The 22944-nt window shown below is 52.2% G+C and overlaps 2 protein-coding genes across 2 annotated transcripts; both read right to left on the reverse strand.

Moving 5' to 3' along the window:
* Positions 1 to 6297: 6297 nt before the first annotated feature.
* On the reverse strand, positions 6298 to 21698 carry UBOX5 (U-box domain containing 5). Its single transcript, XM_033060964.1, has 5 exons — positions 21634 to 21698; positions 13201 to 13297; positions 10894 to 12070; positions 8350 to 8511; positions 6298 to 6670 (listed from the first exon to the last, which is right to left on the reverse strand). Exons 2-5 carry the CDS (start codon positions 13252 to 13254, stop codon positions 6456 to 6458), a joined length of 1608 nt encoding a protein of 535 aa, XP_032916855.1. The 5' UTR covers positions 13255 to 13297; positions 21634 to 21698; the 3' UTR covers positions 6298 to 6455.
* FASTKD5 (FAST kinase domains 5) lies at positions 13890 to 21667 on the reverse strand. The gene is made up of 2 exons (XM_033060963.2): positions 21634 to 21667; positions 13890 to 17817 (listed from the first exon to the last, which is right to left on the reverse strand). Exon 2 carries the CDS (start codon positions 17776 to 17778, stop codon positions 15415 to 15417), a length of 2364 nt encoding a protein of 787 aa, XP_032916854.1. The 5' UTR covers positions 17779 to 17817; positions 21634 to 21667; the 3' UTR covers positions 13890 to 15414.
* Positions 21699 to 22944: the final 1246 nt, after the last annotated feature.

Genomic DNA, 22944 nt, shown 5'->3' on the forward strand with positions numbered 1-22944 from the left:
CTGCTATTTATGCTGCCATCACCCCTTCCCAGGGGAGGAGGAGGAGGAAGAAGAGGGATGGGTTGAGTTGGTTTTTTTTGTTGTTTTTCCCTTTCTTTTTTTTTTTTTTTTTTTTCTTCCCCAAATCGCATCCAAGCAAATCTGTAATTGAGATGATTCAGTGCAGCAGCGCTCAGGGCTGGTGAATCCCACCCTTGGCTGCTCCGAGGGGCCCTGGGATGTGCTTGGGAAGGGGAACTGGGTGGGCTGGGAGTGGATTCAGGGAGAGCTGCTCCTTCAGAAGGTGCCGGTTTGGGGAGGGATGTGGGTTTGGGGACAGATGTTCATTCAGGAGATTGGATTTTGGGAAAGATGCAGATCTTGGGAAGGGTCTTCGGGGGTGTTGCTGGTTTGGGATGGATGTGATTTTGGGACAGGTCCTGGTTTGTGGGGTGATTCAGGTTTGGGTTGGATGTAGATTTTGGGAGAGGTGCTGAATTTGTGGGCTGGTGCAGGTTTGGAAGGATGCAGATTTTGGGAGAGGTGCTGAATTTGTGGGCTGGTGCTGCTTTGGGATGGATGTGGATTTTGGGACAGGTCCTGGTTTGTGGGGTGGTTCAGGTTTGGGATGGATGTGGATTTTGGGAGAGGTGCTGAATTTGTGAACTGGTGCTGGTTTGGAAGGATGCAGATTTTGGTAGAGATGCTGATTTGGGGGGTGTTTCTGGTTTGGAAGGATGCAGATTTTGGGAGAGATGCTGGTTTTGGAGGGATGCTGGTCTGGGAGCAATCCTTATTTTTGGGAGGAAGAAGGGTTTGCTGCTTTAGAGAGGGCTGTTTATTTGTAGGATTCTGATTTGGGATTGATGCTGGTTTGGAAGGATGCAGATTTTGGGAGAGATGGTTTGGGAAGGGATGCTGGTCTAAAGGGAAGTGGTGTTTGTTTGGAGCATGGTTTCGGGAAGGATGCTGATTTGGGGATCCAGATTTGGGGAGGGCTCTCCTGCCTCTTCCCCCTCTTCTCCAAGAGCCCAGAGGGCAGGGAAACCAGCAGGAGAGGGGAGACCAAAGGAAAAGGCACCTTTGGGGCTGGCACCAGCACACTCGTGTCACCCACGGGCTGCCAAAAACATCTGTGCAGGGAAAAAACCACCAGCAACCCCCTGCCCATCCAGCCAGGAATTCCTGGTGTTCCCAGATCCCTTTTCCAGCTCAACAATGTGGAATTAATATGTAGAGAGGAATCCGGTGCCTGTGAGCATCCTGCCTCTCCTTCTCCCCCCAGAAATGCTCACAGTGATCGGGAGGGGTTTATGGACAAGGGGGGGGAGCTGCCAGCTGCGGTTCTGCTTCTGGAGTGGTTTTATCCTTTGCTCCACTTCACACAAGGTGGGGAATTGAGGGAGAGAACCACAAAAATCAGCCTGGACATCACTTGGGGTGGCTGAATATGTTTTTCCCTCATCCCTCATTAGTTTCTCTCATTTTCTCCCCCTCTGGACAAACACCCCAGCCCCAGTTTGAGTGGTACCCTGGGTGGGGAGGAAAGGAATCCCATTGCAATCCTCACTTTGTGCCTGTTTCAGAGGGCTTTGAAAAGCTCCACGGGAGCAATGCTGGGGGGCTGAACCCCAGAGCATCGCTTTGCCCTCCCAGGGAAACTGAGGCACGCAGGGAAGTGTTGAATGCATCAGTGCTGGGGGTCCCAGCCTGCTCCCAGCTCCTGTCTGTGATTTTGGAGCGTGGATCCACCCCTGGGCTGTGGGGCTTTTGCTGGGTAATATGAGAGCGATTTCCACCCCTCAAGGGGGGTGAAGGTGGCCACAGCCCCTGACTCAGCTCTCGCTGGGACCGAGGGAGCGGCGAGTTCCCAAATTTGCCCCGTGACGCCGAATCACCCACGCGGGGCAGCCGTGGGGGATTTAATGACCGATGTCATCAGCACCAGCCTCGCTTCCCCATCCAAACCCATCCCTTCACAGCGGGAGCACAAACCCTCTTACGTTGCAGGGCTGAGGAGGACGCAAAAGCCCTCGGCTGGGAAAACTTTTTCTTTAAAAGAACCCCAAATGTCAGCTCTAAATTGGGTGTTAGGCGCTCGTGCTCCGTCTCTTCATTACTGTATCGTAAAATTACATTAGCTGGGAACGAGCTGCATTCAAATGACTCTGTGTCTGGAATGATAACGCGGGAATATGAGATTAAAATGTAATTATGCTCTTTAAAGTCAAGGAAGGTTAATAAAATGTTTTTCCGAGTTGCAGAGGCTCCGCAGCCGCAACGCAGAATCACTTAGAGGAATCAAGGGGAGGATGAGGTGGGGTGGGGAGGGGAAAGGGGTGGAAAACACAAAAAGGGGGTTTGGGGAGGGAAATATCGGGGTCACCTGGGGTGAGTCATGGGCTGGTGATCCCAGGGGATTGGGTTTCCCCGGGTGGGCAGAGCCAGCCCTGCTGGGCTGTGATGCTCTGGTACCCGGGGTACTGCTGGGTCCCCATCCCACATCCAACCGAGGCCTTGGGGGTTCTGAATCCTTCCCCAAATCCTCCAAGAGCAGCCCCAGGGTCCCTTCTTGGTGTGTCCAGCGCTGGATTTGCTCTGCCATGTCCCTGCTGTCCCCAGGGGCTGCCCCTTCCTTAGCTCTGATCTCCTAACAACACTCACAGGGTATGGCTGGTGCCAGGGCATTCATCCCTCACCCACTCCCCTGGAGAAGGAGGGAAATCCCAAAAGCCTGACCCTCAAATCTGCCCCCTTGCTCAGCCAAAATACGGCCCCAGATCTTGTAGACACCAGTAAAAAGGCTGGGGCTGCCCAAGGGGCTCAGCCATGGAATCTTTGTGGTTGGAAAACTCCCCAAGACCTCCAAGAGTCCAAAATTCCACCAGCACTGCCAAGGCCACCAATAATCCATGTCCCCATGTGCCACATCCACACAGATTTTAAATCCCCCAGCACTGCCCTGGGCAGATGTGCCAGAGCTGGACACCCTTTCCATGCAGAAATTTTCCCAAATATCCAACCTGAACCTCCCCCTTCCTTCTTTAAGTGTGAGTTTTATTAGCTCTGGAGCCCCCAGTGAGATTTGTGAGAGCATTTGGGAGGCTGGAGATGGGATGGAGCTGCTGGAGCTCGGCTGCAGCACACACAGCTCCCAGTGCCAGAGTTTAACCAGATAAATCAGAGTGACAACACTGAAGCAGGATAAATCAGAGCATGTTGGAAAATGGGATGAGTTTCACTGATTTGTGCATTCCCTGCCTTTGCCTTGGCTGCAGCAGGGAAGGAGAAATTCTTGAAGATGTCACAGGGAGAGGGTCAGGCTGGCAAGGGAGAGCTCCCTGCTCCTGCCTGGGAGCTCTAATGGATCTGTCACTGTCACCATGGCCCCGTGGCTGAAGGGTGCTGGGGAGGGGGACCCTGCACCTCCTCCCTCCCATCACACACAGAGATGCTCCTCTGCTTCCCTGACAGCTGGAAAACAGCTTTGATGCCTCTTTAAAGGCAGCACAGCCAACGTCAAGATTGGCTGGGGCGCTGCTCTGATCATTTCCGTGGCCAAATCCACCCTGCTGGGATGTGCATGTCACACTGGGAGGTCACTGACCAACAAGGGATGGATTTGTCCAAAAAATCCTTGAAGGACAGCATTAGAGGAAATTGCTCAGGCTGCAATCACTCCCATTCCCCAGCTCCCAGGGAGAAAACAGGCTTGGAGCTGGGAATAAACGTGCTGGTGGCACATTATCCATCCCATATGGATAGATGGGAGCTGGAGAGGGACTGCTGTGGGTCCAGGCAGAGGAAATAATGAAAATTCCTGGCTCTGGGTCACTCACAGGCAGAAAAAGCCATGGAAATTCCAGCCCCTTGGGGTCAGAGAGGGTCCCTGCTGCCCACAGGGGTTCCAGTGCCCTGGGATCAGGGATTTCACACCTAGCTGGGGCAGCTGCTCCTTCCCTGAGCTCCAAGATGTGGGTGCAGAGGGAAACTCATCCCTGGATCCCCTACAGGAGTGGGTGAAATGTTCTGCCCAGGGTCCCAGAGGGCTGAGGAGGAGGAATTGGGGGATGAAGGCTCTGAGAATTTGCTGGAGGTGGAGATGAGCCCTGCTCTGAGCAGGGAGGGGAACTGATGTCCCAACACCATCCCTTCCTTCCAACCCCTGCTCTTCCTGCAGAACAAAGGGAACCTGGAGATACTTTGGGAGGTGGCTCCCACCTGGATCCCTGCCCCCTGGCAGGACACCACAAGGAACTTTTGGGCACTGGAGGAGCTTGTCAGGCTTTGGAAGCATCCAAGCTTTGCTAGCTCTGGAGATCCACAGGCAGCCATCCATCCTCCCCCCTTCCCTCAGGGAGGTGTGAGAGCTGAATCACTGCACACACGACACCACACTGCAACTGAGTGCATTTACTGCCTCTGAATCGTGGGGTTTTTAGGAATTTTGTGCCTATTTTTGAAGTGTTGATTATTTTAAGACGTGTGATTTTCTATTTTTGCTGGGAATGGAGACAGGCTGCAACTCCTGCTGACGCAGACAGGGAGCAGGATCAGTGTGGGGCCAGCACAAAGCGTGTTCCAGTGGTTGAGCAGCTCCTTCCCGTGCCAGAACACGACAACATTGCTCAGGTGCCTTTTGAGAGCAAATAAAGGTGTGACCAAGGTGAGCTGAGTCAGCTGGAGGCTCGTTATGGCCCAGAACATCAAGTACAGTAATTTCACAATTATAAGCTGCACCATTTTCACTAAAATTTTGGTCTGAACCCGAAGTGCAGCTTATAATCAGGTGTGGCTTATATATGGACAAAGAATGAAAAGTTGCTGTTTTAGTTTGGTCTGCTGAGAAAGGCAGGAACTTCTCTTTGAAATGGAGAATGTAAACCCCCTCCCTCCAAATTATTATCATTTTGGAATCAAGGGGCTTTCAGGTAAAAATATGGGAATTAGGAATAACAGTTCTTTACTAGGGAAATTAAAATAGAAATACAGCACTACAAAGAACAAACCCCAAACCCTGACACAGTCAGAGTACAGCCTGACACCCGTCAGGCAGGGTGTTGGCAGCAGTCCCATCCCATGGTGGCTGCATCCTCCTGCAGTGACAGATGTGGCTCAGTTGGAGCAGTGCTCCTGTACAAGGTGCAGTTTCCCTCCGCAGCTCCAGTGGGGATGTGGAGAAATCCGGTTTTCCTCTGGAGTCCAGTGGAGAAAGGGGCTCCCTTAGTGTCCCAAACCCTCTGTTTTTATCTTGGTAAGAAATGTTGGGCTCTTCCCCCTGGCTGGAGCAACTCCCAATGGGATGCAGTAATTTTATCAGTGCCACAGTGGGACTCAATGGCCATGAGCAGAAAATGACTGGCTGGAGGAAGGATGGGTTGTGAAAAGATAAAGAACAATGCCCTGCCTGGTTTCAATGGATGGCCCATTAGCAGAATATCTGCCGTTGAGATAAGGATCACTGCCCCACCCTCAACAGATGGTGACAGAACAGATACCTTTTATCACACTCTGTATTGTAACATGCAGTTTATAATCAGGTGTGGTTTATGTATGGACAAAGAACAAAATGTTGCCGACACTTGGAGATGCGGCTGATACTCAGTGCAACTTATAATCGTGAAATTACTGTAAGTGGCACCAGTTGTAGAGGTGACAAACCCTGTGAGGTCACAGCAGCTCTCTGAAGCCCCCATGGGTGCAGGTGTCTGAGTCTCATCCCTGTGATGCACGAGGCTGCTGCCACAGCCCCTCTGAACCCCTGCTCTGCAGCTCCTCCATGTTGCTTTGGCTTTTCCCAGCCCTTTTATTTTCCTCTTCACCCCACGACATCATTAAACCCCAGGATGAGACCAATTAGGAGACAGGAAGAGAGAACCTGACTTTAAACATTTTATTAAGGCTTAAATGTCTATCAGCCAGCCAGGAGCTGGGCTGGTCACACGACATAAACCGAGGGTGGGATGGGATGGCTTTTCTACAAGAGTCTGGATGAGCAGGGTGAGATCACTGCCAGCTCCTCACCTCAACCACAGCCTCTCACTCGATTCCAGGATGAGAGACACACTCCCAGCAGGGAGGGGAGGGCGAGGTGGGCAAGGGGAGGAATCAGAGGGGGCTTGGTGTGTGTGTGTTGTCACTCACAAGGACTTTACCTGCTCCACAACCGGGTGGCTGCTGGTCAAACGTGGCGTGAACTCGCGGGGGAAGCTGAGCTGGTCCGAAAGGCACCTGTGCTAAACCTCTGAGCCCTGGGGCAGTGCTGGAGACCAGTCCTGGATAAATACATATTCCTTGATAAAGAAGCTATGGCTTTTGTCATCCTCAGGCTCTGGCACTGCTCTCTAACCCCCCACCCCCCTGCTCTGTAAGCACAAGACCGAGTCCTCTCCACTCTGCGGCTCTCCTCGGGCGGATCTGTGCGGACGTGGGGCACAGCAGCAGCTCCTTGTCCTCCTCCTGGCAGCCCCTGGGGGTCAGAAGTGAACCCTCCTGACATCCTGCGTGGCTGCCACCCTCTTGCAGCTCCCGCAGTGGATGGGGGAGGCCGGAGCCTTCTGGCGCTCGGCCAGGCAGGGCCGGCACATGAGGTGCCCGCAGGGGAGCTGGTACACGGGCTCTGCCTTGAAGTAGCAGGAGAAGGATTTGCCACAGGAAGCACATCCCTGGCTCTGGCTGCTCCTGCCGTGCTCTGCAAAGCCAGAATCACAGAATCAGAAGGTTGGAAACAACTGCAGAGGTGGTTGAGTGCAGTTCTGTGACCCGACACCACCGTGCCCGGTCGTTCCCTGTGATTCCATCACCTCCCCAGGCAGCCCCTTCCAATGTCTGATCATCCTTTTTAAAAGAAATCCCTCATGTCCAGCCTAAACCTCCCCTGGTATTGAGAGTATAAAACAAAGGGACAGAAGGGGGTTAGGCAGGGAGTGTGAGAAGGCCAGGCTGTGACTCAGGACTGCCCATTTCCTGCCATGACCACAAGGAAAGGGAATGGTCCAGCTTCCAGGGCAGAAAGGTATGGATCACATCAGCACTTGCACTGTCAGGCTTTTAATTGAGGACAGATGACTGTAAAAAAGAGCTTTTCACTTTTACTGAGACTAAATCATCCCCCTCCTGCTCTTCCCACCGAATGGAAAGCAGCAATTCCCAGGAGGAAGAGCTGAGGTGTCACTTTGCATTCCTGTCACACACCACCCATCCAGGGCTGCTCAGCTCTCAAACAGCAGCAATTTCTGAGGGGACAGGAAAAAAGATTAAGAGCTGAATGTCACTGTGAAACAGCAAAAGCTGTTTGGAGAGGGGGAGAGAGGGAAAAACAGACATGGACACAGCCCTGGGTCACCTCTGAAGCTCCTTCTCAGCCATGGGCAGGCAGAGCCTCACCCAGGGGAAGAGAAGCCAGGACAGCTGAAGGTTCAATGCTTCCCTGCACCCCAAAGGGATAATTTTGGGAGTGCAGACACAGCTGCATGAGTGGCTGGGCAGCAGGTGGGCTGCAAACAGCCAGGGCTGGGTAGCCTGGACTATGCACAGCCAGTCCTGAGGGGATTCTGGGCACACACACAAAACTGCCTGGCTGGGATGTGACTGATCCTGCTAAGGGTTGGATGTTCAAAGAATCATGGAATGGTTTGGGTTGGAAGGGATCATAAAGCCAATCCCATTCCACCCTCCTGCCATGGACAGGGACACCTTCCACTATCCCAGGGTGCTCCAAGCCCTGTCCAACCTGGACTTGGGACATTTCCAGGGATCCAGGGGCAGCCACAGCAAATCTGGGCACCCTGTGCCAGGGCTCAGCACCCTCACAGGGAACAATTCCTTCCCAATATCCAATCTCACCCTGCTCTTTCAGTTTACAAACATTCTCCCTTGCCCAGCCATTATCTGTCTGTATCAGAAGTGACTCTCCCTCTTTTTTCCAAGCCCCTTTTAAGCACTGGAAGGCTGCAGTGTTTGCTGGAGTTACACCTCTCCTGCAGCATCTGCACACCAGACTCATTCTCCACCCACAGCTCACAGGCAGAGCTCTGAGAACAGTCTGAATGAAGCTGAGCACAGCACATCCAAGCACAGCACATCCCACATCATCCTTGGGTAGCACAGCCAAGAACATGGGAAAATCACAGAGCCTGTTCTGACCCCAGGCATGGACAACATCCCACACATTCTGGGGGTCAGCAAGGTCTAACCTGCCTCAGTGGGAACCAAACCAGCAAAACTGCTGAGATAGAGGCAAGGATTGTGAAGTAAAGCTTGCTGGGAGACAATGTCATATTTTTATATGGAATATATAAATTCTGGGGTCTGAACAACACTTCTGTTAGCCCAGCACCCAAAGGTGATCCAGAGGCATCTGTTGCTCACCAAGGACTGTGCCCACACTCCAGGAACTGCTGCAGCCCCCCTCTCCTGGAGCCTGCTGCTGGCTCTTCATCAGCTTGGCTGTGAAGGAGGGCATGGAGCTGAGAGCTGAGGTCAGGGCAGTGTCCAGGCTCTCTGACAGCTTCTGCTCGTGGGACACCAGATCTGCAAAGGGAAACACAAACACCAAATCTGCAAAGGGAAAATCAGAGATCAGGTCTGCAAAGGGAAAATCAGAGACCAGATCTGCAAAGGGAAACACAAACACCAGATCTGCAAAGGGAAACACAAACACCAGATCTGCAAAGGGAAATCAGAGATCAGGTCTGGAAATGAAAAATCAGAAACCAGGTCTGCAAAGGGAAACACAAACACCAGATCTGCAAAGGGAAATCAGAGATCAGGTCTGCAAAGGGAAACACAAACACCAGATCTGCAAAGGGAAACACAAACACCAGATCTGCAAAGGGAAACAGAGATCAGATCTACAAAGGGAAAATCAGAGATCAGGTCTGCAAAGACAAGAAAAAGATGGAGAAGCAGATGCTGGGAAAAATAATCTGTGATTCAAACACTGCCCTGGCTCTGAACCTGGGAGGATTTTAGGAGCCCTGCCACTTGTTTTGTTGAGAGATGTCTTTTCCCCACTGAGGGCTGGGATTTGGGGGGGAGTGCCTCCTCTGCTTTGGGTCCTAGAGGTTGGGAAGCCCCATGGATCACCACCATTCAGTGCCAACTTCTACAGGATCAGAATCATTTAGGTTGGAAAAGTCTTCCAAGATTGAGTCCAACCCTTAACCCAGCACTGCCAAGGCCACCACTAAATCATGTCCCCAAGTGCCACACCCACGTGGCTTTTCAATACCTTCAGGGATGGAGAACCCTTTCCATGAAGGAATTTTCCCTAATATCCAGCCTAGACCTCTCCTGGCACACCCTGAGGCCATTTCCTCCTGCTCCCTGGAACAGAGCCTGACTCCACCTGGCTGCACCCTCCTCTCCTGGAGCTGTAGAAGTCTGCAGGACTGAAAAAGGGCAAAACTCCAAATAACCCAGGAAGTTGCTTTTCCCAGAAATCCTCCGCTGGCTCCTGAGGATCCCAGCCCAGTGCTCCCAGCCTTGCTCTGTGCAGCTCCCAGAGAACATTTAAACCATTAATAAAATCTGTGGGACTTGTTTTTCCCCCTCTGTCCCAGTTCTGAGGCACAGGGTGAGGGCTGGACCCTCCCTGCAGGGCTGCCCTGAGCAGCACCGACGGTGCTAATTAAGATGAAACATTAAGAGAATGTTGTCTGCATCATTAATTCTGTTAAATCCATCTCCCAGAGGAAGAGCTCACTGGTGCTGCACATTTGCTTCACCAATCAAGGCTGATGATGCAGTGAAGCACGAGCTCTGAGCACTCTGCTTTTATTTATGGATGGACACGGCTGCCCCGGGAGTGTCAGCATCCACAGGGCAGCTCCTGCTCCTGTGGGGCTGGGGCACATCCACAGCCAAAACAACCAAAGGTTCCTCCTAAAACTGGGAATGAGCTCTAGGCTGAGGGATCAGAGCAGAAATGTGCAGTCTGGCTTTTCCCTGCTCTTCCTGGTACCACCCAACATCAAAGAATTTGTTTAAGATCAAGCAGCCACCTGAGCTTCGTCCTCAAAATGATTTTGGGCAGAATGGGAGAAGGGTGAGAGCACTGACAGGTCCCAGTACTTTTGACATGTCACAGACCACTGGGTTAGAGCAGACCCTGGGCTTACCTGCCTGGAGAGCCAACCATGAAATACCCACACAGCTGGATTTGAACTCTGTCCCCAAGTGCCACATCCACACAGCTTTAAATCCCTCCAGGGATGGGAACTCCAGCACTGCTCTGGGCAGCTGTGCCAGGGCTGCAAAGGCCTTTCTGTGAAAGAATTGTTCCCAATATCCAACCTAACCCTCCCCTGGTACAACCCTGTTCCCTCCTGTCCCCTGGTCCCACCTGAGCCTCCTTTTCTCCACATTTGCAGGACATTTTGGATTCCCAGCATGACTGAGAAAAGGAAACCAGCAGCCATTCCCTTCCCCTGCAGCCACAAGTCTCATTTCTTGTCTGATTTAGCCTCTACCAGGTTTCCTGCTTTAACCACCTGCAATTTCTGTGCAAGTCTCTCCCAGGCTGAGCTGCAATTCCCTTGCTGTGGTTTGTTCTGTGTCCCATTCCTGCTTTCCTCCCCACCTCCCTCCTCACAATGAGCCAGGACTCCATCCCCACTGCACCACCAGACATTTCTTTGCTTGTTTTTGCAGGACACAATAAATCCACCTGGGTAAAGAAACTTCAGGATGGTGTGAAAAAAATTGTCTCCACATGAAAGGAAGAGAAAGGAAATCCAAACTAAAAGAGGAACAGGGTGACCTGAGCAAACAAGTCTGTGAAACACTGAGCAGGGAAGATGGGAGGTGAATGAAACCACCCAACAGCCAAACACAGCCTGGAGATTTCTAGATGTGAGATGGGATTTGTCCTGATTTGAAACCCCAACACTCAGGGAACAGAGGTGTGGATACCTGTGGAACAGTCCATCTGGATCAAGTGGGAATCACTGTCAGTTTTCATTTTTTTAGCACTGTTCTCTGAGGTAGCAGTGACAAGTAAGTTTGTAGCAGAAAAATAGGGCGGCTGCAGGGAGCCCTGATCCATGCAGTCCATTTTCCTCTTCAGAGAAGACATGGTGATGGAGGAGGGCACCAGGCTCTCCGAGGAGTGAGCCCTGCCCAGCAGGTTGGTGCCAGGGATGCTGTGCTGCAGCAGGAAGTGATCTATTCTGGCCTTGAGGGTGGGGTGAGGTAGGGGCTGCGAGTGCTGGCTGAAGGCCACGCCCGTGAAGGGATCGCTGGGAACGCGGCCCCAGGACGCCTCGCTCCGGTTGCATTTCTCCAGGGTGCTCTGGTCAATCACCTTGCCAGAGGGCAGCAGCATGGGTAAAGTCATGATCTCCAGAGTGATGGGGTCCAGGAATTCTTCAGGGATGTCTTGGACGACATCCACCAGCTTGTGCAGGGTGTGCTGCTCGCTGGCGCTGAAGGGGACGCAGTCGCTCTCCATCGGCGTCCAGAGCTCCGGCTTGAGGCTGCCGACATCCTGGGCCAGGAACTGCGAGGCCACCTGGAAAACGCCCTCGATCACCTCCTGTGGGCAGGACTTGGCAGGTTGTCCCCACACCTCCAGCCTCTTGATGCTGGGCAGGCCCCCCCCGGCCACGTGGGTGATGCAGATTTTCAGGTGGGACACGTTGCTGAGCGAGGCCGGCCCTTTGTTCCAGAGGTCTTGGGACACCGAGCCGGGGTAGGAGAAGACATTTTCCATCTGATGGAAGGGAGGCCTGGGCTTGAAGCCTCTGTGGCCAAAAGTCACTTTGCTCTGATTTTTTAAGACAGCTTTGCCCACCAGGGTGAAGGTGTCCTTGTCCGACACAGGCTGCCCGGCCAGACCTGAGCTCTGCCCCTCAGGGCTCTGCCACGAGGTTTTGTTGCATGAGGTAGAGGTGTAAACTTCCAGGCCAGAGAAGGTCTGGTAGCCCCCAGAGGAGATGTCAATGTTGATCCTGCAGATCTCCACGTTGAAGGGGAAGGAGATGGTGACGTGCACGGGCGGTTTGATGAAGTACTCGCTGCGGAAGCCGCGGTTCCTCCTGGCGAGGTCCTCGGAGATCAGGTTCTCCACCTCGTAGCCATCGGCAGAGATCTGTGTGCCAGCACAAAAATGGGCTCAGTTAGGAGCCAGGGAAACACAATTTCACAAGCACTTCCAGGGATTGTCAGGATGACCCTGACCAGGAGGCAAGGCTGAGGTTATGTGCAGCTCAGATCCCTGCTGGAAGGCAGGGCAGACCCAATCCCACCCTCCTCCAGCCTCCTGCTCCCAGCCCCTCTTCCTGCACCCTCTGCCACCCTTCACTGCTGGATGAGTGGAGAATTAGGGATAATTCGTGGTTTTGGCTTGGTAAATGGAATAAGTCAAGGAGGAGAGGGTGGCTGGGAGCAGAGGATGAGCACGGGAGTCTCCTCTTTCAGTCTCCCTTTTCAGGTGGGATCTCCTGGTTTTCTTTGTGCCTAATTATCCATGTGGAAATGTATTTATAATCACAGTTACAGGATCCCAGAGGAAGTCTGGATGTCAATCAGCCTCTGGGAGATCCATCAAACCAGGCTGGTTTGGACCATTCAATCCCACCCTCTGCTCTCCTCCTGGACAAGTTCAACCCATTCCCTTCCTGGGTGCAGAGAAATCTGCAGCACTTGCTGAAAGGACAAATAAAAATGAGGAAAATCTATTTATTCCACCTGGTTGATATGGTCTTGATCACAACAATCACACCAAACCTCTGTGGCATGGCTGGGTCTCTCCACAAAAAAATTCCAGCACTGCTGCTTTTGCAGTATTTACAAAGCCAAGCCTGTCCTGGATTTGGGGGTGAATTGGTGTGGAAATTTACAATTAAAAAATAGATTTGAATAAAAATTTGAGTTTCTTAAAGAGATTCTGATGTGCTGAGTGAAACCAGTACTTGGAAAGAAACTTCAGCAAATGTTATTAAGAGCTGTGTGTTCCAACAGGCAGAGGGAAAGGTGGAATATTGCAGGGAAAAAAGGGATTTCAAATAAAAAAAATTGTATCTGGAAACACATTATGCTGCCTGGTTATGAGATCCAGCAAAATCAGGGTTTTTCCCTCCAATATTGAGTGTTTGCCACATCAGAGCACTGATGCTGATTATCCCAGAGGAGCAGGGAACAAACTCCCCCACTCCAGGACAATTCCACCTAATCCCTCCATCCCTCCCACTCCCCAAACCCCTCACATCACTATTTTACCTTGTTGCAGTGAATTCTTGGCTTGAACTGTGGGAGACAGACGTTTATTACCATCTTGGCAGCTGGAGAGAGGTCACTTGCTGAGCATCAGAGTCAGCTTGGAAAAAAAAAAATTAAAATAAAGGAAGTGAATATCCATGAGCAGTGAAAGGATCTCATGTTTGGGAATTCCTAAAATGCAGCTCAGATTTGAATCCAGGAAGTGAAACTAATATAAACCCAAATGAATGTGGTGGAGAGATGAGATTGAGAGAAACAAAATCACATTAATATTAATTAGTGAACCTATGGAGAAAAAGCAAAAAGAAATTGTTTATTTTAACTAAAACCACCTATGAACAGACCAGCAATTAAATGTGAAGGTTTAGTAAGGATGCAGGAGTTTTGTAGGTATAGAAAAGCACCAGCACAGCACATGAGGCTGTCACAGTGAGTCAGGATTAACCACAAATATTAAAAATTGGTGTTAAATAACTCCAAGGGAGCAGAGGGCATGGAACAGCTCTGAGGGAGATGTCTGAGATCTCAACAGCAAATGCTTCTGCCAGCATTCATCACAGAAACTCAAGTGAACACACCTTCTTTCCCATTGAAAAAAAAAAAAAAAGTGAATGGAATTAGCTCTCTCAGATCCCTTTTAAGAATGAAATTATGTGTGAGGTGAGAGCTCATGTTAACCCCAGCTTTAAAATGTCACAGCCCTGGGCAACCCTGCAAATCAGGGACTCGCTGCCTCCTTCAAGAACAAGCAGCTCTTTAATGATTTTCCACTGATCTGTTGGTTCAGCCCAAATGAAATTGCCCTTCTGGGGGCACGTTGAAAAGGCAGAGTTAATGAGCTCCCTGTGCTGCATCTGCAAGGAGAAAGGTGGAATTCAAGGCACAAATCCCATTGATAAAACCCAACCCCAGACAGAACTCACACCTGCAGAGAGCAGGGCTTGGTTACAAAGCTGTGAATGAAGCAGGTGTGAGCTTTACAAGGTGAGCAGCACTTCTGTCCCAAAATTTGGTCTGGCAGATCTCAGGACAGGACAGGCACACACCAATCTCCTCCAATATTATCTTCTTGGCTTTCTGAGTGTGAGGGATTTCCAGAACTGGTTTGACTTTTTGGCAAACCAACTCTCCTTGCCCCCTTCCATGGAAAAACTCAGTATTTGCTCTATCCCTCCTCTCTTTCCTGGGCTGAAGATTTCTCCTGCAACATGCAGAGCTCTGTATGGGTATTTTATAGGATTTTTTCCTATCTATTTGTGACCCTGCAAGACTTAACTCAGGTTATTTTTTCCAGTCTCTCTTCTCTTCTTTCTCAGTAAGAAAATAATTATTTTGCATTTCCAAGTCACTGCACTCCCATGGGAAAAGTTGAGTCACCAAGTTGCTTTTATCCATGGCTGGGCTTTTTTTCCCCTCCCTCTTCAGTCTGTGCCTTTCCTAAGGTGAACCAAGATCTTTGGACTGAGGCAGTGAAACACAGACCTGAAAAAATCCTCAGTGGTTTTGGACAAGGAATTTTAAACCAGACTGTCTGGAGTTTGTCACCACGACTCCTCCTGGTGTGCAATGTGGGACTAGGGAGCTGCTGCCATAAAGAATGTGCATGGTGGACACCAAATAAAATCTTTAGAGCAGGCAATGAATATTCTGAGTTCAGAGCACCCCAAATCTCAGCCCTACTCAGTATCCATGTTCCATCCTAGGGGAGAAACCCAGGCTGTGCCCTCAGCCCCAGCCCCATGGGGATGGAAACACGAGCTGTGTGTGTTCCTGCCACCCAGCTCAGCCTCATGAATAAACATCCTCTGCTCCTGCTCTCACAGAGGCACCAAATCTCATTTAGGGCAGAGAAAGAAACAACCACAGAGAGAAATGAATCCTTAGCAGGTTTTATTTGTGATGGAAGCATTTGAGAATCCAGGTACAAAAGGAGAGCACGGGAAGTAAAAATGTCACCAGAACAGAAATGAGCACACAGAGCCAAAAACTGAGGCAACACCCAGGGACCATTTTACCCAAAGAACTTTTACCCACTGACCATTTTACTCACAGACCATTTTACCCACTGACCATTTTACTCACAGACCATTTGACCCAAAGACCATTTTACTCAAAGAACATTTGACCCACAGACCATTTTGACCCACTGACCATTCTACCCAGCACCCAGGCACGGAGCTGCACTGGGGAGCTCTGGGCATGCCCCTGCCCCCACTAGGCAGCCCTGGAGAGCAGGGCTGGGCAGAACACTTTGTAGTGCAGGTAGCTGAGCTTCTCGGAGCGCGTGCGCTTGAGCAGAGGGAACCATTCCCAGAAGGGAATCTCCAGCACCTCGTAGCCCAGCAGCCGCAGCTGCCGCCGTTTCAGGCAGTGCAGCCCCAGCAGCCGCTTGGAGCTGTAGCAGAAGTGGTTCCTGTTGGACACCTGCAGTGCCAGCCTCACTTCCCCAGGCTGCCAGCAGCCTGCTTTAGGCTCAGATTGTGGTGTGGCACCATCCACTAACATCGGTCCTGCTGCATCCCCTCTGTCGTGTCTGTGAATCCTGCCTTCATTTCCCACCTCTGTGGGACTCTGGCTATGAGCTCTCCCCTGGATGAGCTGAGACATTAAATCATCTGTCAGGCTAACTCCCATGTCTTTCATCTTGGCTGCCACAGGATCCTTGAAGTTGAAGGGGATGGGATGTCCATCCGTGGCCAAGCGCACCTCCAGGTCGCAGGACCTGGTGTGGGGCAGGATCATGTGGTTCTTCACATACTCAGGGCCCCCCAACATGCTCTCCAGGAGGGATGTGGCTTCCACAATTTCAGGCCTGATGTAGATTTCCCGCTCTGCAAAGCTTGAAACCATCTCAGTGAACTCCTGACACAGCTGAGGTGGGAGTTGGCTGCCTTGGTAGGTCGGGCACTCGATTTCAACGCTCTTCCCAAGGGTGAACAGGTCCTTGTTGAGTTCATATTTGCTACCTCTGGTTTTTTCTACAAACTCCTCCCTCAAAGCAAAGTCTATCAGCTCCTCTGGGAAGCGTTTGACAAATGCCAGGCCGAGCAGAGCAGTAAGGAGATGCTCAGGAAACCTTCTAAACTCATGGAGTTTTACATGCAACTGCTTTATCAGGCTGGAGTAAAACTCCTCCTCGTTGGGAGGTTCATAGTCCAGGCACCCAAACGACCACAGGAATTTGGCAGCATCCTTGCTCCGGCAGTAGGACACCTTGGAAGGCAAGGAGGCAGCTACAGCAGCCAAAACATCCTCATCAAAGAAGTGCAGGGATGAATAGGTAAGAGTGATGTGCATGATGCCCTGGATGTTTGTAGCAGGGATCCGAGCAGGGATCACCTTGCCCAGCTCCCTCATGAGGGGCAGGTGATCCATGCGCGTGTAGCGCAGCATCTTGAGCACGTTCACCAAGGCGTAGGTGCTCATGTCCTCCATCTGCAGGGACACCCTGTCTGCAATCCTCCTCATGACATGGGCAGAAATGCCACTGAGGGACTTGAAGAGCCCCAAGCAGATGGTACCAAGCTCCTCCAAGGTGAAGGCGTCCAAGTGCTTCAGGATCGTGCTCTCCACCTTCTGCGCCAAGTCCGCGGGCGACCGCCGCCCTTCCCCGATGATGTAAAGGAGCTGCACAAACTGGGGCAAGGTGAGCTCCTTCCAGTGCAGGTTGGCATAGCTGAAGAGAATGCCCAGGTAGGAGGGCACGCTGCGGTCCAGGCAGCGCCAGCAATCCGCCACCAGCAGCAGCTGCTCCAGCCCCATGTCCCACGCCCGCCGGCAGAACTCGGCCTCGCACGCGTTCAGCAGGGGGTGGGAGGCTGGCACTGCCAAAGGGACACAAGCCTTTAAAAGCTGGATGAGATCTGGGGTGCTGAAGAGCCTGATGGCTGTGACAGCACGGTGACACAGGGCGCCAAACCTGGGATCGGATGGCAGCGCCGCGCGCCGCTCCGCCGGCAAACGGCTCAGCTTGAGGAAATAATCCCTGAGAATTCCTGGGCTGGCCTCACCCCCAGCCACACTCTGTAAAATGGAGTCCCCTTCCTCTGCAGGGAGGGTCTGTGCTGGCTCAGTGCTGTCACAGCTGAGAGATCTGTACTCAGGCCTCCCCTTCTGGAACATGCGGGGATCCTCCTTGGAGTCGTGCATTTCCCCTTTTTCCTTCTCTGCTTCCTCCTTGCACAGCGTGGCCAGGATGGTTTGATCCAGGAGCCTGCTGAACTTGGGTTTGGGCCTGGCATTCCTGGCAGGTGCCAAAGCTTGGGAAGAGGCAGTGGGGAGTGTCTGCGTGGTGCCAGGGCTGGTGAACGCGTCACCGAGCGCCTGGCTGCTGTCCCTATCCACGTGCTGCTGGGAGCCAGCCCTGCCTTTGGCATAGGCAGCAGGATTGTACAACACTCTGTAGTCCTGTGGCTTCAGCAGCTGGATTGTGACCCCAGATTCAGTCCCAGTCTTGGCTGCTCCTGGCTTATCTCGCTTTTCCTTCTTGCTTTTGCCGCTTCCACGCTCGGCCGTGGTCGTAAACGCTGCCACCCTGCTGAGCCTGGGCAATCTTCGGCACATTAGCACTGTAGCCATGGAGCTCAACTTATTGGGGCTCAGAGCTGCTTCCAGGTACTGAAAAAAGGGCAGACGGAGAGTGAGTGGCCTCCACCCCACAGGCAGCACGTTTCAATCAATCCTTTACGCTACCCCAAGGGAGGCGGCGCCGGTGCCTCCCCCGGCCAGGGCAGCTGGGTCCCTGCAAAGCCACCATGGAAATGTCACCTCATGCAAAGGCAGCTCAGGATGAGCCTGGGGTTGGAGTAGAAGGCAGCCAGGCATGGCCTGCTACTCAGCAGACACAAGAAACCTGGCACAGACTAGGAGAGATATGAAAAAAAATCACTTTTTCATTTTTAAGAGACTCAAGCTGTTTTTTCTTAATTCTGAACAATGAAAATGTGTTTTTGTAGAAGAGCTGCAGCTTCAAGAGGCTTTATGTGTTCAGACAGAGCATTCTGCTGCTTTGGTCATGGTGGTCTGAATCACTGAGCACCACCTGAGAAGTTGTCCAAATATCCAGGGTGCCACACTGCCCTTTGCACCCTGAGACAGGATGTGGAGCAAAGCCTCCACAGAACCAGTGCAGAGAGTGAAAACTGACCCAGAACCTGCAGATGGAGCTTGGAGGAATGAAGAAATGTGGCCAGAGCAAAGTGGGGGAAGAGCAGGGGAGAAATAACAGAAATCATTACATGATGCTACATCCCAAGCTGAGAACCAGAGAGGAAACAAAGCTTTAAGCTTCAGATTTGAGAGCACTTTGCAGAGTTTTAGGGTGCAGGAGGCTTTGAAATGGCTGGTGCCTTCCTAAATCCTGCCTGAAGCAGCTTCAGCTCAGAGGGTGAGGATGAGAAATCCGTAGGAGTCCAGCTGGGTGCTGCCAAACCAGCCCTGTTTACCACGATTCAGACAGTGACTAAAAAAATAAAAGTCAGATTTTTCTCTTAAATCCTTATCCCACCCAAATATCCATCCCACAGGTATTATCCACGTCCTTAAAATCCCTCAGTACAACAGGGAACTGGGCAATCAGGGAAGCCAAAGCCTGGCAGAGATGCTGCCACTGCAATGCACTTTAAATAAATAAATCCTCATGGCCAGCCCTGGGAGCTCTGCTTGTATCCAGGGATCAGGGATGGAGCAAGGAGTGGGATCAGTGCAGGAAAACTCAGTTTTGCAGCAGTAAAATGGGCACTTTGGGGTTGTAGAAGAGGTGGGTTTGGGGTGTGTGAGCAGCACAGTGGCATGGGGGCTCATGTGCAGCTCTGGTTGAGCATAAACTGGATTTTTTTTGGTGCATCAGGATTCCCACATCTCCCATGATCCAGGGACACCTTCCACCATCCCTGTTCAACCTGGCCTTGGATATTTCCAGGGATGGGACACCCACTGCTTCTCTGCTCACTGAAGCAGAGAAGGACATCTCACATCCTCTGCTCCATGCACAGAGCCTGGAGACAGCAAACACCAGCCAAAGAGGGAGGAGGAGCTGCTGGAGCAGAAACCACACAGCAGAGAGGGGAGAAAAACAACTGGGCTGGAGACCAAGAGGCTCTGGGAGGGTTGGGGAGAAGGAAAGGCAAACTGAAATGTGGATAAATGGGGAGAGCCATGCAAGGAGGAGGGTACAAGAGAGGTCACTGTGTTTTTAGGAGGAGCAGTAAATACTGTGAGCTGCTCAACAGCCCACTGGGAACCTTATCTGGATCTCCAAACACCCTGAGACAGGGATCAGGTTCTGTCCCACAGACCTCAGGCTGTTCCAAACCACAGCTGTCCCATCCCAGCATAAATCAAATCATGCCAGGCAGGAGAGACATGCCAGGCAGGGAAAGGAAAAGCCTCCTCAGAAGCTCAACAGGAAAACCTGAGCCAAGAGCTGGATTTCAAAGCTCTCCTGTTCAGCTCAAAGGAATGTCTGATACAACGATCATTGCTGGCTCTGTTGGCTGTGGTGTCCAGCCTGAAGTTGCTGCAGGAAGCAGGAGACAGAAGGAGAAATCCCCTCCAACATCTCCTCCAGCACCCAACAGAGCTTGGAGCTTTAGAGGGGCTGGATCAAGCTCTAAAATTCATCTTGAACAAGAGGAGGTTTATCCAGGTGAGGCTTTCCCAGAGATTTCCTTCTCTGACTCACCTTCTGAGCGTCTTTATCTATTTTTCCTCTACCAAAACCCAGGTCATTTATATAAACCAACTCCTCTCTGCTGTGAAAGGTGATACTCCCCAGGAAATCCAGCACTGCTGCTCTCAGAACCCTTCCCAGCAACAACAGCCCCACTTCAAAGCCAGGGAATCAAAGCCCTGGTGAAGGCTCCGAAGGCGAGCGCCGCGTGCTGCTAAGAATATCCTGCACGGATTGACTGTGGAGCTGTGACACATTTGGGAATCCAGGCACTGGAGAGATTGCTTCTCTCCTCCTTTGCTCCAAATCCAGCAAAAAAAGAGAGAAGACCACGCACAGCAGAGTGAGGCTGGGATGGGACAAGACAATTCCAAGCACCCTCAAGGGCAATGGGCTGCTCCAAGTGATTTTTCCATGATTTCACCCACCCCCAGCTCAAATCTTTGTGATCTTTCCAGTTTCCAACCCCATTTCTCTTCCAACTCCACCCACACCTTCCCTGGATTTGCCTCTCTTCACCTTGAGCAATTGGCCTTCCTTCCTTCCTCCTCCCACTTCACATCCCAACACAGCCAAACTCCTTCCCACCTCTGGGCAGGTCTCTCCAGAATTTTCACTCCAAGGAGCCAGGGAGTTTTGGAGCAGGGCTGTGCAGGCTGGGAATGCCCTGAGAGGAGCTGCTCAGGCATGGAAATGCCTCTGTTTAAGTGTCACATTTCCAAAAGGATGTCCCCTACCCCAGGGGCTCCTGTGCAAGGGGATCTTGGTGCATCCCAAAATGAACACTCAGAGGGGTTTTTTGAAACCTCTCACCTTGTGTTTCCACTGACAGACAAAGGGAATCTCCTCAGGTGTGTGAGGAATGATCAGGGTGTGAAATGCTGGGGATAAAACAGCTCCTTCTGGCCAATGGCCTGAAGTGAACTGTGCCTGGGCTGGACAGCAGAGCAGAAAAGGGATTTTATTCCCCCAACAGGTTATGAGGTCAGAGCGCAAAATTGTCACTTTTTGGTTTGTTTGTGCTTTTTCCTTCTTTTTTTGAGATCACAGAATGGTTTAGGTGGGAAGGGATATAAAGATCATCTGATTCCACCCCCTGCCATGGGCAGGGACACCTTCCACTGTCCCAGGTTGTTCCCAGCCCCATCCAACCTGGACTTTTCCAGGGATCCAGGGGCAGCCACAGCTTCTCTGGGCACCCTGTGCCAGGGCTCAGCACCCTCCCAGGGAACAATTCCTCCCCAATATCCCATCCATCCCTCCCTCTGGCAGTGAAGCCATTCCCTGTGTCCTGTCCCTCCATCCCTTGTCCCCAGTCCCTCTCCAGCTCTCCTGGAGCCCCTCCAGGCTCTGGAAGGTCTCTGAGCTCTCCCTGGATCCTTCCCTTGTCCAGGTGAGCACCCCCAGCTCTCCCAGCCTGGCTCCAGAGCAGAGGGGCTCCAGCTCCCGCATCATTTCCGTGCAATTCCCTTCTGCCAGAGCTCCAGGCCAGCACCGGGGGCAGGGCTGGACGCCTCAATCCCGCTATTCACCCCTACGGCTGCACCTACAGCCATATAATACATAAATATAAATATACACACACAGACGTGTATATACATATATATATATGTATATACATTCATGTATATGGGGCAGTGCAGCCAGGGCAGGACGAGGGCGGCCCCGCCAGCTGAGGGGGTGGCTCGGGCAGGGGACACAGAACGGGGACAAGGGAAGAGGAACGGGAAGGGGAATGAGAAGAGGAAGGAGCCGGGACTCACCGGGGCCGCTCCGGCACCGCCGCCGCCTCCTCCTCCTGCCCCCTTCGCCTCCTCCCGCCGCTTCCGGTCGCGCGCGGGTGACGTCACTTCCGGCTCGCAGCACACGCGCGCGCCCGGTGGGTGGTGCCAATGGCAGCGCCCACAGTGACCACGTGACACGAATCACGTGACACAACTGAGTCACGTGGGCGCCGCCATGGCGGCCCCGGGGGTGCCCCTGAGGCGTCGTGGCCGCCTCGCAGCAGCCGAGCCCTGGTTCCTCCTGTGGGAGGATGGCTGGTGCCCATGGCCAGCTTGGATGGGATCTGGAGCCAGCTGGGCCAGTGGAAGGTGTCCCTGGCCGTGGTCTTTGAGGTCCCTTCCAGCCCACAGCATTCCGAGGCTCTGTGAATCTGCGATTACAGCAAACCCTTCCTGGCTGCAGAAACCCGCTGGGTACCTGCACACCCAGGGGTGTCCTTTTTGTGTCCCCACGGAGGCAGTGGCCCGTGGCTGGTGTGGGTTGAGGTGGTGAGTGGGGCGTGTGGGAGGCTCGTGTCTGAGCTCACACCCCTCACTGCAGATTTTGAGTATTCCCAATAATCACAGCTCCACTGTTCCCCGAAATCTTTCTCTGTCCACTGCAGGCTTTCAGCACTGGCAAACAATTTAAATATTGCCTTGAGCCTTGCTTACCACTTGTGTCCCTTGCTGATATTTCTACCAGGTTTACTTCCTGTGCTCCTCCTTCAGATCAGGCTTTTATCCCCTGGTGAGTGAGGAAATCCCATTTTCAGGAGGCCACAGCAGTTTGGAGGAGAGCCACGCTGGCTGGTGGCACCTCAGGCTTTAAACCCGAGGAACTGATGGAATCCCCGACTCACTTTTCCCTGGAAGGCACCACCTTTGTCACCAGAGGGCAGGAGACCTCTCTAATAAAGCTGCCATCGGGAAAAGTGCTGGAATTGCGGGGTTTTTAAAGAACTACGTGACAGAGTTGGGTGGGATTCATTTGAGTAAAAACCTGCTGAGGTTTGGGACAGGGTGTTTCCTCCCTGGTTGTGAGGGAAGCTGGATCCAAATCCTCACCCTGAACATCTGGGATCCAACAGGAATTTGATGCATTTTGTGTGTTTTCCACTCCTTCAGCCACCTGAAGGGCTGGTGCTGGGGAAATCACCCCCAGAGATGCTCCAGGGGGGGATGTGGCTTTTCCAAGCAACATTCCAGCTTGGCATGGGAGGGAAAAATTGCTTTGCCACCACTACAGCTGGATTGGAGCTTCACCCAGGGTGAAGTTTTCCCCCGAGCTGTGGATCCATCCCCAAAATC

The sequence above is a fragment of the Catharus ustulatus genome, chromosome 5 (genome assembly GCF_009819885.2).
Source record: "Catharus ustulatus isolate bCatUst1 chromosome 5, bCatUst1.pri.v2, whole genome shotgun sequence".
Classification (NCBI taxonomy): domain Eukaryota; kingdom Metazoa; phylum Chordata; class Aves; order Passeriformes; family Turdidae; genus Catharus; species Catharus ustulatus.